Genomic DNA, 17,597 nt, shown 5'->3' with positions numbered 1-17,597 from the left:
ACTACTGTAGATTGCATTTGCCATTCAATATGGACCACTGGATTTGTTCTTGTATATAAAGATAAAACGTGACTTGATTGTATAGGATCTACCCCATCGTAGATCGCGTTTGCTGTTCAATATAGACTCTTATATCTGACCTTAAATACAAAAATAAGATGCAATCCAATTGTATAGCACTGGCACTGTTCTAGGTCGCATTAGTGTTCAGCACTACCACTTAGAATTGTTCTTAGATATAAAGATAAAATGCGATCTAATTGTATAGCAGTGACTCTATTCTAGATCGCATTTAGTGTTCAGCATTTGCCCTTAGATAGATGATACATCACTTTCATATTTGCGCACCAACTGGCGAGTGTAAAGTTGGCTCCCGAAACTCTGGTCACCGCCATCGCCACACGGTGGCTTGTGTGCTTCTCCTCATCCAACCTCTTTTCCCATAACCACCCAACGTGCCTGCTACCTATTCACCATACTTTGCTTGAAATATTCCATACCTCCGCATATCCTCTTTGAATCCCTTATTCCCCTATCCGGTTTTGTTACCCCTTCAACCAATGAACCGGTCATCGCCGTAAAGAAGATCACACACACACAACCTCACAGACCGAGCCGCCATGGCGCGACGGTACGAGATCGATGAGCTGATATGGCTCCGCGGCTCGCCCCTTGTCGCAAAGCCCCCTGGTCTGCCTCCAATTGAAGAGTGGATGTATGTTGGCTCCAATGATCGCAATTCTTCGGCTGTCCCGCACTGTCAACGTCAAGACTGACCGCAACCTCTAGGCCTCAACCTGACCCAACAACCACACAACGCAAAGCCCATGGCACCCGTGATGCCAACAATCCATCCGAGACTGGCACAAACAGAAGACCTAGCTTTTTTGAAGCCAAACATATCTCTCGGGGGTCCAACTCTGGTATTATTATCTCCCTTTCTATCGGTCATCTGGCATCCTGATCGATCCGCAATAGAGGCACTTGCTAATATAGATTCTTCCTGCTCTTAGAGGACATTGTACTCGGCCCCCCGAAAACCGCCTTTGCTTCATCTCGCATTGGCGGCAAAGGCTCGTTTGATCAGACAGACCGACCAGCGGTGCGGCCAACCGATTCGGATGAAACGAAGAACGACCGATTCAACTTCAGAGACAAGTTTTTCAAGGACCGTGATGCCCCAGATAAAGAGTTAGATCGACGGGAGGCCAAGCCAGGGCCACTGGCTGCCCGGCGTGGGGAGAGAGAAGACTGGAATGCCGGGCGCCCACGTCGCACATTCGGCCCGGATGAGCAGGAGCGCAAGCCTAGACGAAACGGCGAGTTTGACCGATGGGAAAACAAAGAAGGACCTCGCGATCCCAATGCTGAACGGGTGCCCCGTGACAAAGATGGCAGATTCCCCACTCGGAAAGAAGGACAACCCCCACGATCTAAATATGAAGGAAGCTGGTTCCGTGAGGAACAGGCCCCAGAGGGCGCTGATGCCGATGACGATAAAGCACCGTTGCGCAATCGAGAATGGCGCCAAAACCAGACCCGACACGGCACCGAACGTGAGTGGAACCGTGGCGCCAAATTTGAACAAGAACCTGAATGGCTGGATGCCAATGACCGAGACGAACCACGACGAGCACACACTCAGGAGGACTTTGAGCGGTGGAAAGAGCGTATGAAGGCTGGATCTGGATCATCCGCGCCACCCCCGGCACTTGCTGAGGAGAAGAGAGAAGCACACGTTGAAGAGCAAAAGCCGGAGACCCGCCGTACTGATGGTGAGATCTTCAGCAATTCCGGTGCTCAGTTCATGTCCGACGAGTCGATGGAACGATTCTTCGGACTATTAGGTGATTCGAAGGCTCAGCCTCAGACCCCAGAAGTCAGTACTCCTATCGCTGCCGATCCAGTCGCCAAAAAGGAACCCTCTCCCTTTCCCGGAAAGCCCGGAAAATCATCTCGTTTTGCAGGTCTCTTTAGCCCCACGCCAGAGAGCCCTGCCAGAGAGCCCGAGCCGATGCCTTATTTCAGTGCCCCGCCCCAGCCCCAGCATTATCAACAGCCGCCTCAGCCGGCGCCTGAGAGTATGCCTTTCCCATCGCACAGTGCGGACCAAGAAGGCTTCCAGCGCATTCTACAGATGCTCGGTGGACAACGTTCAGAGAATTCTACGCCGCACGAAATGGGTTTGCCCCAGCAGCAACGGAATATCTCCATGATGCATGCCGAGCAGCAGCATGCCGCCCTATCTCTGTCATCTCCTTCCAGGGAACACCCCCACCGATCCGATTATATGGGCGCTGGCCCCGAGAATCCAATGGCCCAAGTTGGCCCCAAGGATCCCCAGGCGCTCGAGAGGGCGCACTTGCTTCGTTTGATGCAGCAAGTCCGAGTCGGTCCACCGTCTGCGGGTCATCTACCCCAGCAGTCTTCCAACCCGGGTATTGCCCCTCCCCCAGGTCTGATGCCAGAAGGCATGCCACGTCCTCCGCCAGGGCTTTCTGCTCAAGGACTTTCCGCTCAAAAGACGCCTACTTTCCTCGATGACCCGGCCATTGCCAACATGCAGCGACCAGATAGCGAGCACCTCCGTCGGCGACCTGCAAATGGTCCGCCTATGGGATTCTTTGACGACATGCCGTTCCCTCAGGGTAATCAAGGCCCCATGACCCCAGGTGGACCTATTACTCCGGGTGGGTCGCGGCCTCCTCAGGGCCCGAATCAGCCTCCTATGCCGCTTCAGCGACCCCCAGGTCTCGAGCATCTGCCACCTCCTGGATGGACTGGCCAGCCTGTCCCGCAGCAGGGTAATGTACCAAGCCCCATGGGCCCTCCTGGAATATCCAATCCAGGCCGCGGAATGAACCCCAACTTCCCCCCTGGCATGCTTCCTATGCCCGGTAGCGCGCCTCCAATGAATGAGCGCCAAGGCTTCCCTCGCGGTCTGCCTCCAGGTATGATGCCACCTCCGGGTTACATGAATGGCCCTCCCCCAGGTTTCCCACCTATGCCGCCAAACCCTGAGGCCATGATGGGACTTGGTCCCGGTGGCCAGGGTCCCTTTGGGCCTGGCAACCCCGGCCCACAGGGCCCTCCTCCCTCGTCCAGACACCTTCTGGAGATGTTCGGCCAGTCCAACGGCGGTGACGTCCGTGGTGGCATGGTCGGTCCTGGCCAGTTCAGATAAACGGAAAATATTGGGAAATTATATCTAACGCCTCCTTACATTTATGCATCATTTACCACTGCCCAATGACCATTTATGATTATCTACGCTAGCTTGGTGAAGCCGATGTACAAGGGCACGTGATCTTAGTTTTTCATTTTCCATCCACCCAGATCCCACGGCAACGTCACCCTTCCCTTTGAGAGAACAAAATACCCATTTTCTTGTCTTTTTTCCGTTCCTCGATGTATTTGCTCATGCCATTCCGGCAAAGTGATGTCCGTGACCAATAACTGCCCCCTACTCCGCGTTTAAGCCTTTGCTGCGTTGGCTTTGGCTTCTCTGGTGTGATTTTGCTGCATCTATTACCGGGCCTTTACTTTTCCTCTCCCTTTCATATTTTTCTTGGTGTTCTTGAAATCTCTCGAGGGCGATGTGTCTGTGCTGTGTCTTCTGGTGGTGAATCTGATGAGTATAGTCGTGACGACTATAACCCGGGGTTGACAATATGTGTCGATAGGGTGGTGGATGGATGGTCTTTTAACTATGACTTTATTGGGTAACTGTTCTTCGCTGGTTGCCAGTAGACCCATACTTTGTTTCCATAGATAGCTGACCAGCCACAATCTATCCACCATTTGTTCGAGGCTGAGATCCTTGTAAAATGTTTCATGTTTAAATGTATGAAGGGTCGATTGGTAATATGTCTCGGCACGATCTCAAGGCAAGCCTTGAACGATTTTTATCTTACGGCTGCCACATCAATCAAACAAGATCCTACCCCTCCCTGCTTAGGAGCAATACCGCAAAACATTTGTACTACTCTTCCTCCGTTCTGAACAAGATAGCATATTGCTCCCTTCTATGCCGTAGTACATAATTCATTTATTTGCTACAGTCGTTGCAGTTTGTTCCTTTTCCAGTTACGTATCGGCTGGGATCTTTTCTGTCTCGGTCTCGCTCTCTTTGTATTATTTTGGCCTATCGTTGGCCATGCCTGTATCCGATGTGTCTGCGGCTCTTCTTTGTGATCTGCTTAGACCCCTTGGGGATTTAGGTGGTGTTGGGTGATGGAACCTGTATTTGTGGTGTGACTGTATGACCAGATCGCCGCTTACTGTGAATTAGAGCACATAAAACTACAATAATCGTACTGATGATTTCAGTGCATCTTCTAATGAATATATCGTATATTCCGGGGAAAGCTACGGTTAGAATTAGCTTGTATACTGTGAGCTGATTCAGCTGAGTTGACCGCACGTGACAACTCTTGCCCCATCGATCTATAAAAATGAAGTATACAATGACCACCTCCAATTCCAGACCACATATGAAGACTGACGACAGTGTTGACTCTGTTAATGATGAGAAGGTAGATAAAACGTTCTTTTTTTCATGTTTAAATGCCCTGATACCCTAGAGCCCAGGCAGTGTGAAATCATCTAGAAATCCCAACATCGTGAGATTATGTCCAGTAAACTCAGTTAGTTCGACTCCGACGACTACGCGCGGCCTGGATGGACGACGACTAAGCGAAGTAAAAATATTTCTTCCTTCCTGGGCATAAGCAATGAGTGGGTATAAATCCCATTCGTGTCCAATCTCATCACTGTTGTTACCCGACACAGTGCCGTCGCCGAGAATACCTTGTACACAAAACAGTGCAGGGTTAGGCCATCGAGTATCGAGGACAGATATTGATACTGATACAGCTTCAGGTTGTCTCATATTGTAATTCAAACAGCCAAATATATCCCCCGTGTTGATCTCATGCTAACATCCTCGAAACACAGGCAAGGCGCTTCAGCCAATCGGCGAGGGCCACTACTCGATCCTTCAAATCAGCGATATTGCAACATGTCTTCCCCAAAGGTATGATCTCTTATATTCCTTTTCCAAGCCAAAAAAATTGGTTAGCTTGAGACATCCGCGATGTAAAGACTCGCGTCGCTCGCGGAGGACATTGTATACTAATTGAATCGCTGAGTAGTGTTACAAGATGAACCCTGCCAACGTGGAGGTAAACCTTAGACTGGACGAAGACAGGGTAAGTAGACGTCTCGGCGCTTTCCCCCTTCGCGCGTGTTGTCCATTTGTGTCTCAACAAGCTAACGTTTGACGCTCTCGCATGTCCATCACTTAGGTCGCTCACATCGAGATCAAACTTGCCCTTCCCCCCGTGCCACCCTCAGCGGAAAACTACTCTGACAAAGACCTTGCCGCTGCATCCAGCTCTACTGGGGTGAAGCGCAAGCGTGACACTACCCCAGAACGCGAGCAGGCAAGTCCAGCTACCGACGCCATTGACTCGGACTCCTGGTCTACTGTTGACGAGTCTCCTCTGCCTCGGCTTGGTAAGTTTTCCCCCTTTGATCCCACCGTCTTTCTATTCTTAAACAATTGGACGAGCAACTCATCGTTCCGAATCTAGGAAGTGAGGAAGTTGATGACAAGCGTCAGACTCCTCGCGGTGCAATGGCTCCCCTGGATCCCCTGGAGCTACCTGACCTCCCACCCATTACCACCCCCAACTCACGTGTTTGGGAATCTCATCGTCCTTCGAATTTGGACTTCACCATTTACGAAGACCCCAAGGACCAGGAGACCCCCAACGTCAGCCCTTTGCAGAAGGGCTTCCACGGTATCGAAGAGGATAAAGAGAACATCTTCCTCACTAGCTCCGACTATGCTAACTCTGATGAAGAAGAGGAAGACACTCGACCCAACCTCGCTGGACGTGAAGCTTCTATCGGCCTTCTTGATGCCTTCGGTCTGCCCCTCAATCGTGAAATGTCTGATTTCGTCCGACCTACCACCAACCCAATCCACGAGCGTCACATGCGCCGCGGTCGAGAGGTCCTTCGAACCATCTGGGTTGATGCGCCACGAGTTCCCGAGGAGAATAATGGTCGGCTGCGTAATGACACTGTGACTGACACCCGGGTTCAGGAGGTTGAGCAAATTGAAGAGAGCATCCGACGAGGACGAACTAGACTCCGCTCTGATCGTCAGCCTGCTTTTCGTGAGAATGCCCCGTTCCAGGATCCGGCCAACTTTGACAATGTTCGCCGCGTCCTTGATTTCCAGCAGCCCGAGGCTAGTCGCCCTGCCACTCCCGAGCTAAACGAGGGTCATCGCTCTGTCATCCCCGAGGAAATCGAGGAGCCCCTGCAGCACCAGCCGGAGCAGGACCGGGGTCAGTAATCTGGGAACATACAGCTTCGTGGTCTGAGATTGTTCGCGATCTGACACTGTTATGGTCTGACAATCTCCACTCAAATTTGTGTTCTTACTTCGAATATGTTTTTAAGATTCACGGCATGTATGATTAGTTTATTGATAGCCCGTGAATCTTTGCTGCTATTTTTCCAAACAAAAAGTACATTCTGCGTAAACATTCTCGTAGTGCTAGATGTCTTTTGAGATGTCTTTCGAGGTGCCTTTTAAGACTTCTTTTTAGATAGCTATGAATGTCTATTTAAAATAATCAACCGCATACTAATCCGTAATTTCTATAAAACGACCTTTCCATATATGATGCCAATATAATAAACAAAGCCAGCACTTCTCGTACCCTATTTGTATAGCTTGATTAGGCCTACTGGGATATTGGGCAAAATTCATGTTGACCAGCTAAAATTTGGCGTCGCTTCTGCTATGTAAATGCACTGAGTGTCCTACAAAGGACTTCCTCCACTAAAAATAAAGGCCTATTTCAGCCATAAGCAGTTCATCTCAAATCCCTCCCGCGACGCACAATGCCATAGTCCATATCGTTCCTGTTTTTGGTGTGTTTTTGTTTTTCATCCTTTTTTGGTTGTCCTTTTGTATGCATCAGGACTAGTAATTTCCTTTCCTTTCGTTCTCGCTGTCCATCTCCTGGTCCATCCTTCTGCTGTAATGAACCCAGCAAGCTAACTCCATTTATTAGGCGCAGAGCAAATGGCCCTTTCTGTGGCAATGGCTCTGGCAGCAACTTTGGGCGTAGGTTTGGGTGCGCGAGTGCGCGCTGGATTTGACGCACTTTGGGCCGCATCTTTGTGCGTTAAGACCCTGAATCCCTTCTTTGGGTCATCAATGACTTCACCGAACATCTCCAGCAGTTCTCTGAGGGTGCTTCGGTCCATGAGCACATTTTGACTCATGACTTCGCTGATCTCCTTGGCTTTGCGCTTCTGGGTCCTGTCCATCCAATCGTCAATGGACGACTTGACCATTAAAATGATGCATTCGACATCTCGCTGTTGACCAATCCGCCAAAGACGAAAGAACGCCTATTATTTCACAAGTTAGCTAACCCCCGGAGCTTCAATTTTCGTTCACGACTTACTTGGTCTTGGACAGGCTCATTCCACCATAGGTCAACCAGGATGCACTTGTTCGCCACAGAGAAATCAAGACCTAGACCACCTGTCTTAATCGACGCAATCATAATCTTGGTTTCATCGTCATCCCGGAAATTGTCTAGATGAATTTCTCGTGATCTGTTGGCCATTCGACCCGTAATCTGGTGAAGCCATGTTAGGTATGCCCTCCGTTAATTCGTTACTTTCGAAAAACTTACTTGGGAGCATTTCCAGTTGTTGTCCTCACACAAGTACTTCAAAAGCCTGGTGCTGTTGACATACTGCGTAAAGATCACGATCTTTGCGGTGCTGTCTTCTTCGAACCACTTTTTGGCTTGAGACATGATTACAGCAAATTTGGCGCCTGGCATGGATCTCCCGAATTCTGCTATCCAGTCTTGTTCTTGGTCAAACTCTTCTTCACAGGGAACATCATCCTCGTCGGGGTTTTTGTCTTCCGCTCCATCTTGGTGCTCATCTTCGCTGTCGTTGCTTTCGTCGTCAAATGTGATTAGGTTTCCATCGGCCAATAACCATTCTGAGAAAGTGGAACCACGGCTTTTACTAGCCTGGCGTCTCTTGGATTGACCTTCACTTGCTGTTCTTGTCCCTGGCGTGGCTGGTCGCTTTTGCTGGCCCGCTGATCCAAGAGAAGAAGACTCGGCAGCCTCCAGTGGAGGTGTGTGGAAGTCATCGTAGATTCCGTAGAATGCAGCCTTTTTAATAGGGATTCTGCACTCACAGCACGATCGAGCGACACCATCAGTATTTCCTCCTTCATCGGGGAGTGCGTCGAAGCAATCTTCGCAGTAAAGGTGTTGACAGTCCGTGATAATAGCCCTTGTTGGGAGCCCGTCACAGCCAGGACAAAACCATGTGCGATGATCACTCTCATAGTATGCTTCGTGCCTAACAAGCTCTCTGATTTTATCCTCGAACTTTGAAACAAGCTTTGCGCAATTTCCGGGCGGCCGTAGTCGAAGATTTTCACTTTCTGTTCGAGACCTCAAAGGAGCTGTAGGCATTCCGGTTTGGTATTTCCCTGCAAGACAACACTTCGCAATTTTGCTTGATGGAGACGGATTTCCTGGGCTTGTTTCATCCTTAACCCAACCTTTTAGCTGTGTAACCAGTGTGCTGTTGAAATTACACACTCGTTTGAGGTAATCTTCTGCGGTAAGTGGATGACTAGCGAACATCTGTAGCTTTAGGATCATCGTCAAAACACATTTTCTCTGCTTTTTCATTTGAGTAGCTATAGCCATCTTAGTAGTGAATTTAATCGACTATACTTTCGGAGGGCTTCTAAGCTCACCATTGACTTTCTCGAGAAACTTCTCCGCGATTGCGTTGTAGATCTGTTTCTCGGCAGGGTAGAACTCAATCTTGACCTCCTTCAGATCGAATCTTTTGAGCTCGATGAAGGGCCTTCCCATATGACGGCTGTCGTGTGTCTTGCGATGGATGATGGCGCGAAGCGTATTGATCAACCGATTTTTAGCATGGTGCGTCCCCTAGATTGGCAAAATATTGTTAAATATGAAATTCTCCGAACAGAAGCAAAACCTACATTGCAAAAGTTATGCGTGAACACATCGTAGGGGTAGCTGTTGGGGACATCGATGAATGTAAATAAAGCATAAAGTTCATCAACGGAGCTATGTTGGAACGTCAGCCCGGGTTCTCCATTTTAAACACGGCCTGTACTCACTTGTGCAGAGGTGTACCGGTTAAAGCCCATTTGAAATTCCCACTTAAAGAACGAACTGCAATCGATGTTCTGGTCATCCTGTTCCTGATGATGTGTGCTTCTGTAGACTTTACTTAGTGCAAGCTTCCTTTGGTTTCCATTTCGAATCGTGATTCACTTACCATCGACAATGATCCTGTGCCAGTGGATTTGATGAAAGACGCCGGCTTTCTCATCATATTCCCGATTCCACCACTTTTCGGTGGCGGCTTCATTCTTCAGTTCAGGGGGCAGCTTTAGACCAGGATAGGAAGAAGATATATCTGAGTACGTTGTCAACCTAGCTATTGTTAGTAAGGGCTTAGTGTGTCTCTAGTCGGAACCAGCACTTACACAATGCTGCATTGTTTCAGATAGTGGACGAGGTTATTGGTCTTCACGCGTGCACCAGAACAATGTGCAATGACGGTCCCGGCTGCCACACGGTCACAATGTTGCCTAATCTGCAACATCCTGTATGGTTTAGTGTTAAGAGATGATGCTTAGCATAGCTGAAGGAGAGGCCGTACCAGGTCTCTATCAAATTTCTCGGGGCGACAATCAGTGTCGGACCTTCTGGCTCAGTTGGCACTTTTTGATTCACAATGCACGCTAGAAATGCTTAGTTCTGTGTTTTGCCACAGTCTCTTAGCTCAATTTCTCTTACCCAGTGCCGACAGGGTCTTGCCAAAGCCCATCACATCACAGAGTAAACCACCGTTCGGCTTGCTCGAAGAAGTCTCGCGTTTGATCTGTGCCAATCAGTAAATTTGAGGTTCGAAGGAAGAAATCCGAACTCACCATCCAAGAGCCAGCCAATACCTGCTCTAAATGTCAGTCATTTATTTAATTAAAGTCAATATAGAAATGGACACAAACTTGGTTCACCATGAGGCATGTTAGCAGCCCTCTAACCTTCCATTTCCCTTGACCGTCTGGCCGTGCTGATGGATTAAAAGTCTGCGCCGCTTCATCCAGGATGGATAGGTCTTCACGTGCTTCAGCCTGTTCTGCAACTGGGATACTAGCGATCATCTCTCTGAAGGCCTTCTGCTTGTTTTTCTCCGTGGAGACAAACCCGCGGGGTAACGGGTCCTTTCCTTTTTTGGGACCACCATCGCTTTGGAAAATGCTTCGGATTTCTTCATTTGACAATAACATGTGTGGACGTCGGGATTTTTTCCGGTTTCCTTTTGCTTCAGGTGCTTGCTCCGTTTCAGGTTCAGGTTCAGGTTCAGGTTCAGGTTCAGGTTCGTTAGCCTTAGCACGCTTTCGATGCCCTTCCTTTAAAAGCAACTGGGCAAGGCCAATTTCTTTGGCCTTTTGAGTCCCCGCTTTTGAGACTCGTGTAACCGCTCGCTTTACTCTAGCAGGAATTTTCAGCTCTGACTGAGTTTGCTTTTTGGGCTGAGCGTCTTTGGGTTGAGGCTGTTCTTCCACGGCAGGACGAGAAGAAATATCACCCTCGGACCCCTCTTCCAATTCTGCCTGTGCAGTCAAATTGCAAAGCTTGTCATTCTTAACCTTTCTCCTTCGTTGGAGCTCTTTTTCTCTTCGCTTTTCGAACTCAATCTGCTGTTCGATGGAAGGGGATTGCAGGCTTTGAAATTGTTTCTGGTGTTCATTGAATCTAGGTCCATCAGATTACCATTCCCATGAAGAGGTTCCCTTAACACTTACTCAGAAACATGATCTTCACCTAGCTCAAGAAACGGATTACTGGTGTTGGGAGAGATAGATCGTCGGGAATCATCATCCTGTACGAACAAGCTTTCGACCGGGTGGTCAATGATTTCAATCGGCGTCATAGCCGTCTTCTGGCGCTTTTGGATGGCAGTCCATATTTCAGCACGCGGCATCGGACGTTTTTGAATTGATGAATTGTCGTCATCTTCTGTGAGGTCAATGACGAGACGGCCTTCAACTTGCTGGGTATTGTTGACCTCCTGTGGTTCCATTTTGATTCCTGGTTCCTGTTTGATGTTTGGTTCTTGTTTGATGGTCAATGGATTGTACCTGTCCCAGGTTTTGCTTCGCTGGTCATTCTCATCGGGAAACTCTTTCTTGATCCGCGGCCGGTTTAATCCACCGAAGGTATATTGGCCATTGCCTGAACTCTGCGCCGCTGGGTAGATTGTGTTTTGAGACATGTATTGGGTCCCCTCGTTGGGGCTGAAAGTGAGGTGGCGATCATTCAGGTTGAACTGGGAATGAGGCATCTCAGAGACCCTGTTCTTGCGGGTTTCCTTCTCTCTTTCGAAGGACTGCATGTTGATCATGTAATGATGCAGGGTAGTATGAACTAAAAAGTATAAGCCGTATCGTAGAGGACAGAGCAGCAAGTAGGGATGTGGAGGAGAGAGGATGAATGGCAGGGAGGAAGGAAGCAGAACCCTTTTATACCAGCACAGAAACAAAGTAATCAGATGGGGATTGCCTAGGGTTTGGAAATAACAGAAACTGTTTGAGGGCATTGGCTAATTGTGTAGTAATAGGGGTATGATAAGACAGATGTATAGGGTTAAGGTGCAAAGAAAATATATGGCGAGAAAAAGGTCATTTGGCCATTTTCACAAACGGATTAAGTCTCTGGTTTAGGGTAGGTAGTAATGTAGAGGACAATATAGCAAGTAGGGATGTGAAGGAAGAGAGAGGATGGATGTTAGGTATTAAGTAGAGGTCTTTTATAAACGGCACTTCTAGGGCTTGGCACTTAGGGAGATGATGACTAGCTCGGGTTAGTTGTTGCTATAGAGAATACTATCGCAACGAGAATGCGGAGGATAGGGGAAGGATGTGTAACGCGAAGGACACGAAGGACGTCTATAAGAACCATTCCCAGGACTCGAGATGGAGTTAGATAGACGAAGCAATCAGGCAAAGGCCCTGGTTTGGTCAAGTGATGAGAGGATAGTGTAACAACGGGAATGTGAAGGAGGAAATATGAAAGACATATGGTGTGAAGGGAGGGAAAGCCTTTCAGAACCACCAGCCAAGGGTTGAGACAAAACTAGAGAGACGAAGTAAACAGATTGGAGCTACCTTGGGTCTGGTAATAATAGAATGAGAATTTTGGCTAATTGTGTAGTATTGAGGTTATGAAAGGGGGAGAAAATATATGTATGGCATGAAGGAAACGACGTACGTACCGAATGGAGAAAGGGCCTAAATATCATTCTTAATATATTGATGAAGCTCGAGCCCCGGATTCTATCTTAGAGGCCCATCGTGACAGCCCATGCATTAGGGTTATCATCACTATCTTCATTGCTCGCACTTTAATCCATATGGTCATAAGATGCCTAGCCTAATTTATCTAGTTTTTGATACTTATTCCTTTCGTGTATTTTCGACTTGAAACAATACACATATGATGCTTCCATGAAGAGACTAGTCGACCGCTTACATAGCCTTTATCTTGAATGAGTGCATTTACTATAACTATGACGTATCTAATAGCTACGTATATTGTTGATATCGTTTTAGACCTGAGAGCGCATATAAAAAGCGGCATTCCCAGGGCATTAAGGAGAGTACCAAGAAAGACATCGATAAAAACATCGAACAAACTCGTTGAAATATTGTTGAGATGATCCCATCTCCCCCTTGTTTGCTTGTAGACTGAGCGCTTGTTTGCCAGATTCAAGGTATAAATGGCCTGCTTTCCCATAGGTTGAATATCAGGGTTTCTTCCTCTTCTTTCACGGTAGTAGTCTCATCAAATATTGCTTTGGGGGTCCAACTAAAAAAGATATCGAAGATGATGTGTTGGATGGTTCTTGCATTTCAACCCATAAAGTAACTCAATATTCTCTTTCCAGTTAACAATCTCGACTAAAGTCCATTTACCTTCCAGCCCGCATTTTCATCTCTCAAAAAGCTCCCACTCAATCCTTCAGAAATAGTTGGCAAAATGAGACCAAGCATCGTTTTCCAACATTGTATCTCTTAACATCTCTGCTTGATCTTCAACGTGATCTGCATCAACCCTACTTGACCAAATCCGAACATCTCACCGAGACATCATATATTTTGCTCTCGAAGTATCTCTTCTCGTCTTTCTCGAATTATCTTTCTTCTTATAGTCTTCCTACACCTGGGCATTCTCAACTTGTCTCTATTCCCCTTCTTTGTTCCTTCAAATCTGTTTCATTTCTGCCATGGTCACAGTCTTCACCGTTCACTTCCTGGATATCCCTCTACTCAGTTCCCCATCCGTGTCTCTTATTCCTTCCTTCACTCTATTTCTTAACATCAACCTATATGTTCTCCTTGATTCTCCAACTCTGCGATCTTTGACTCACTGATCTTCGACTCTGTGGTCTCCGACCATCATTCTCTCACCATCCTCTGCTTCAGTCCACCCAACTAAGCTCTTTTCGCCCCTGTTCTAAAGATCTTCTTCACATCAACCTCCAACAACATTTTCGTGCTCTGCATTGTTACACTGGAGTCCTTTCTTTATCTCTTGACACGATTCAACGAGCTCCTTTGTCTCATCCCCCATTTCCAGCTCACACACCTCCAAGTTCTTCTGAGACAATTCACCGAGTTCTATCTCCTCATCCCCCATTTCGAGTTCGATCACCTACAAGTTCTTTATCAAACATTGTTCACTGAACTCACTCAACCTTCTGTTTCCTACATTACACTTCTTTGTACCCAAGCACACCAAAGCCACAAAGACTGTGCCCATCTTTATCTCACTGTTCTATATTCCGGCACAGTCCCTAGTGTCATCCTACAATTTCAATACGCAGATGCAAGTCGAAATGGACCAATCCATTGAACACACCACAAACCCAATTGAGGAGGTTCCAAACGAAGCCCCAAAGAAGGCTTCAATTCCTGTCAACGGTATGCAGGTGAAAACTGAGTCAGAGGACCAGGCAACCAGTCCCGCCAAATTTCCAAAACTGGAAGTCAGCATCACAAGTGTCAAGCCAAATCAGGAACTCCACGCAGTTCTCCCCAGTTCGAAGAAAGTGCGCAACAATGAGGACCCTGAAGCAAATGATTTGCCCAACAAGCCCAAACAAGAATCACTGGATCAAATAGACTCGAAAGGAGGTTTCAATGACGAGCAAGCTTCCGAAGAAGATTATAAATCTTCCTCGGATGATAAATCTGACTCTGAAGAAGCAGTGCCGTCTTCTGATGATGGTTCCGAGTTTGATCCCAATGAATCGTCGACCAAGCCAACAAAAAAAGGGCCCTCGAAAGAGCGACGAAGGAAGGCGAGTATTTCGTTGACCTTGAATGAGAGACTCAAGAGCTTAATGAGTAGCGACATACTGAGCTCTGCAAATGCCAATGTGAATGCAAACAATATGCACCAAATCCCTGTTTCCCAGAAGAAGGATAAGTCAAAAGCGCTCGCGGAGGAGGTTTTGAAGCTCTCAATTGAGGACCAACCGCAGGCCAGAAAGGATGTCAATGAACTAATTGAGTGCTCTAAGACGTTCGACCCTTCGGCGAAAATTGTGGATATGAATTGGCAGGTCGGCGGACTTACCACCTTGCTGAAACACCATCAGGTTCGAATCTCTATCAAACCGAATTTATGATATGTGACTAACTATTGACAAAGCTCAAGGCTGCTGCGTGGATGGTAAGCTTAGTATTCTAGGTGTTATGACACGATGTTTAGCTAACCTGAATAGCACGACCGCGAAAGCTCAAAGGAAGAGCCAAATGGAGGCTTGCTCTGCGACGAGATGGGCCTCGGGAAAACACTTACAGTTCTCAGTAAGAACGAAGAATATAGGGCTATGGTATCGGAGAGCTTACCTCTTTCACAAGCAACCATCGCGCACGAAAAGATCCCACGTCGGTCAAACGCTCCTACCCTGCTCGTTGTGCCGAGAAGCTTGGTTGCACAATGGTATGTCTCACTCCTAGACGCATGAATCAAGGCTGTTTTCCTTAACTTGGCTGTTCTAGGATCAATCAAATTCATGCCCATTGCGTGCCAAAGATAAGCAGCAACATTTTCGAGTATTGCGCCGGTTCACAAGCAAGCCAGGGCATTGTTGTGGACACGATGCAAGCAAAGCGTATCGTGTAAGACAACATTTGAAGCCGGTTACTGTCTGTTTCATGCCCAATGACTGACTTTATAGGATTACCACATATGAGCAAGTCTGCAGTTCACATCCGAAGTTGAAGCCGCCAGTGACGATCAAGTCTCCTGAAGAGCTTGAGGCCTGGAGGGAGGAAGAATACAAACTCAGAGCTGGACCTTTCCATAAGATTGGGTGGCACCGGATCGTCCTTGATGGTATGTACCATGGCGTTGCTAAAGGATCCACGTTGATACTAATCCGACTTTGTAGAAGCTCATGCAATCAAGAACAAAGATTCCGCAACCTCTATCGCTATCCGAGCCTTGAAAGGCAAATTCAAATGGGCCATAAGCGGAACACCTTTGCACAAGTAAGCACTAGCTACTGTGGGTTTGAAATGACTGGAATCATGTGTACTAACTATATGTTCCAGCGGCGCGGAAGAATTGTACCCATACCTCCATTTCATCTTTACATCGGGAAGAATGGAGTATGAGACTTTCTTGAAGAAGTATTCCAATGTAAGTCTCCTGGAGCCTTTACTTCGAAATCGGAAACTAACCTTTCACTTAGGGGTTGGACAACATCCTGGAAATCGTGCTACACCGCAGCACATACAGTACGCGGATGCTTGGCAAGCCCATCGTCACGCTTCCAGGAATCAACAGCCGAGTCGTGGAGGTCGAGCTTTGCGCAGCTGAAAGGCTCCTTTATAGGGAAATCCAGGATCTCGGTATTGCGATGATCGAGGGTAAGCTTGGCAATACTAGTGATGAGGCAATGCGCTAACACAGCCTACCAGGCACGGCTAATACAAAACAAAGACAAAGCAGATGCATCTTCGCCGTTATAACAATGCTGAGAATGTTTGTGAGCCACCCGCTCCTCGTTCAAAAATCTCTCGAAGCCATTCTCAACAAAAGTGTGATCAAAGGGCTCAAAGACATAGCACAAGAAGAAGGTGTGGCCGAAAACGCATCTGGAATCATTATCGACTTGATTCTCGCTCTGGGGGACAAGGTTGCTTCCCGACCAAGGCTTCCAGGAAACTTTTCCGAACTTCGCAAAATATATTACGACCACATGGTGCAAGTCCGTCAAGACAAGGGAGTACATGAAGAGCTTACATACAAACTATGCCCTCGTTGCAATGTGATCGTGAAGGAAGACCGGAGCTTTGTTATTACGTCTTGCTATCACCTTTACTGTAAAGGCTGCTTCGACGGGCTTCCTGACCAAAACGGAAAACTCGATACCATCACCCGAGTCTGCAGCTCTTGCAAGAACCCCATCGAGGAAGCCGGGTATTCCGATGATTCACCAAAGAACTCGCCAAAGAAGGGCTCGCCAAAGAAAAGAAAGCGGTCAAAGCCGAAGCCAAAGGGCAAGAAGATTTTTGACAAACGACCTCCAAAGGTTTTCAAACAAAGGTTCCTACACAAAGATCCATCAGATGATGAGTGGGATGAGCCCAGTGAGGATGAGGAGGATTGGATTTCGCGGGTTGGCGATAGCATGCCATCTGCGAAAACCACAGCGGTTCGGGAACTCGTCACAAACTGGGTGAAAGAGGATGAGGACGTTAAGGTCGTGATCTTCGTTCAGTTCCTGAAGACCGTCCGACTTCTTCAGTTCATGTGTGAGGAAGAGGGCTGGAAATACGCAGTTGTACGTCAAGGTTAAGAAAAAGAAACGAGTCACATAACTAACAACGTCCATACAGATTACAGGAAGGGTGTCTCCCATCTCGCGTGATAAACAAATCGAGCAATTCGGCAAGCAGAAGGACATCAAGATCATGATTTCTTCCCTGAGGACTGGTGGCGTGGGTCTCAATTTGACTATGGCCAACAAGTGCATCCTTGTGGATCCTTGGTGGAATGAAGCAATCCAAGACCAGGTAAGGGAGCCAGGACTCAGACCTCAGAACGGTTGAAAGGCCATTAGCAAGCTAACAATGGATTTGCTAGGCGTACTGTCGACTGTACCGCATCGGACAGCCGCGCGTTGTGGAATCCGTCCAAGTCGTGGCCAAGGGATCCATTGACGACTATATGGTCGAGTTGCAAAAAAGGAAGACCCGGAATATCCGTCAAGTATTCAGTGCAGACGCGCTCAAGGAGATCCTCGGTCTCTCTGGGGAAATCCGTGAAAAGCCAAACGGTGGATTCTCCATTTTCAATAACAAGGGAAACAAGCATGCCCACAGCTGGGTTCGGGTTGCCGAATCAGGGATCCTCGAGACAAATTCTTCGGAAGAAGATTAGGAGGCTGGCTACTAGGCAAAGAAGAAA

General features: G+C 47.7%; 5 protein-coding genes across 5 annotated transcripts; 3 read left to right on the top strand and 2 right to left on the bottom strand.

Annotated features, from left to right (window-relative positions):
* Positions 1-600: 600 nt before the first annotated feature.
* On the top strand, positions 601-3,184 carry N7537_003629 (uncharacterized protein; the record flags this gene model as incomplete). The annotated part of the gene is made up of 3 exons (XM_056894687.1): positions 601-715; positions 790-923; positions 1,014-3,184. Exons 1-3 carry the CDS (start codon positions 621-623, stop codon positions 3,182-3,184), a joined length of 2,400 nt encoding a protein of 799 aa, XP_056754435.1. The 5' UTR covers positions 601-620.
* A 1,836-nt stretch (positions 3,185-5,020) lies between these two features.
* Positions 5,021-6,367, top strand: N7537_003628 (uncharacterized protein; the record flags this gene model as incomplete). Its single annotated transcript, XM_056894686.1, has 4 exons — positions 5,021-5,035; positions 5,154-5,210; positions 5,307-5,517; positions 5,595-6,367. The coding sequence occupies 4 exons, from the start codon at positions 5,021-5,023 to the stop codon at positions 6,365-6,367; spliced, it is 1,056 nt and encodes a 351-aa protein (XP_056754434.1).
* Positions 6,368-7,077: 710 nt separating this feature from the next.
* On the bottom strand, positions 7,078-11,517 carry N7537_003627 (DEAD/DEAH box helicase; the record flags this gene model as incomplete). Its single annotated transcript, XM_056894685.1, has 13 exons — positions 7,078-7,437; positions 7,494-7,670; positions 7,728-8,764; positions 8,825-9,023; positions 9,080-9,167; positions 9,221-9,320; positions 9,382-9,539; positions 9,593-9,712; positions 9,769-9,850; positions 9,906-9,990; positions 10,040-10,060; positions 10,118-10,868; positions 10,919-11,517. 13 exons carry the CDS (start codon positions 11,515-11,517, stop codon positions 7,078-7,080), a joined length of 3,777 nt encoding a protein of 1,258 aa, XP_056754433.1.
* A 2,129-nt stretch (positions 11,518-13,646) lies between these two features.
* N7537_003626 (uncharacterized protein) lies at positions 13,647-13,934 on the bottom strand (the record flags this gene model as incomplete). The annotated part of the gene is made up of 2 exons (XM_056894684.1): positions 13,647-13,826; positions 13,884-13,934. The coding sequence occupies 2 exons, from the start codon at positions 13,932-13,934 to the stop codon at positions 13,647-13,649; spliced, it is 231 nt and encodes a 76-aa protein (XP_056754432.1).
* Positions 13,935-14,010: 76 nt separating this feature from the next.
* On the top strand, positions 14,011-17,570 carry N7537_003625 (DEAD/DEAH box helicase; the record flags this gene model as incomplete). The annotated part of the gene is made up of 11 exons (XM_056894683.1): positions 14,011-14,775; positions 14,829-14,849; positions 14,902-15,122; positions 15,182-15,301; positions 15,361-15,518; positions 15,574-15,673; positions 15,737-15,824; positions 15,877-16,054; positions 16,106-16,971; positions 17,027-17,203; positions 17,274-17,570. 11 exons carry the CDS (start codon positions 14,011-14,013, stop codon positions 17,568-17,570), a joined length of 2,991 nt encoding a protein of 996 aa, XP_056754431.1.
* Between the last annotated feature and the right edge of the window lie 27 nt (positions 17,571-17,597).

The sequence above is a fragment of the Penicillium hordei genome (assembly GCF_028827395.1).
Source record: "Penicillium hordei strain IBT 12815 chromosome Unknown utg000002l_segment0_segment0, whole genome shotgun sequence".
NCBI lineage: Eukaryota > Fungi > Ascomycota > Eurotiomycetes > Eurotiales > Aspergillaceae > Penicillium > Penicillium hordei.
This window is presented reverse-complemented; position numbering and strand designations above follow the sequence as displayed.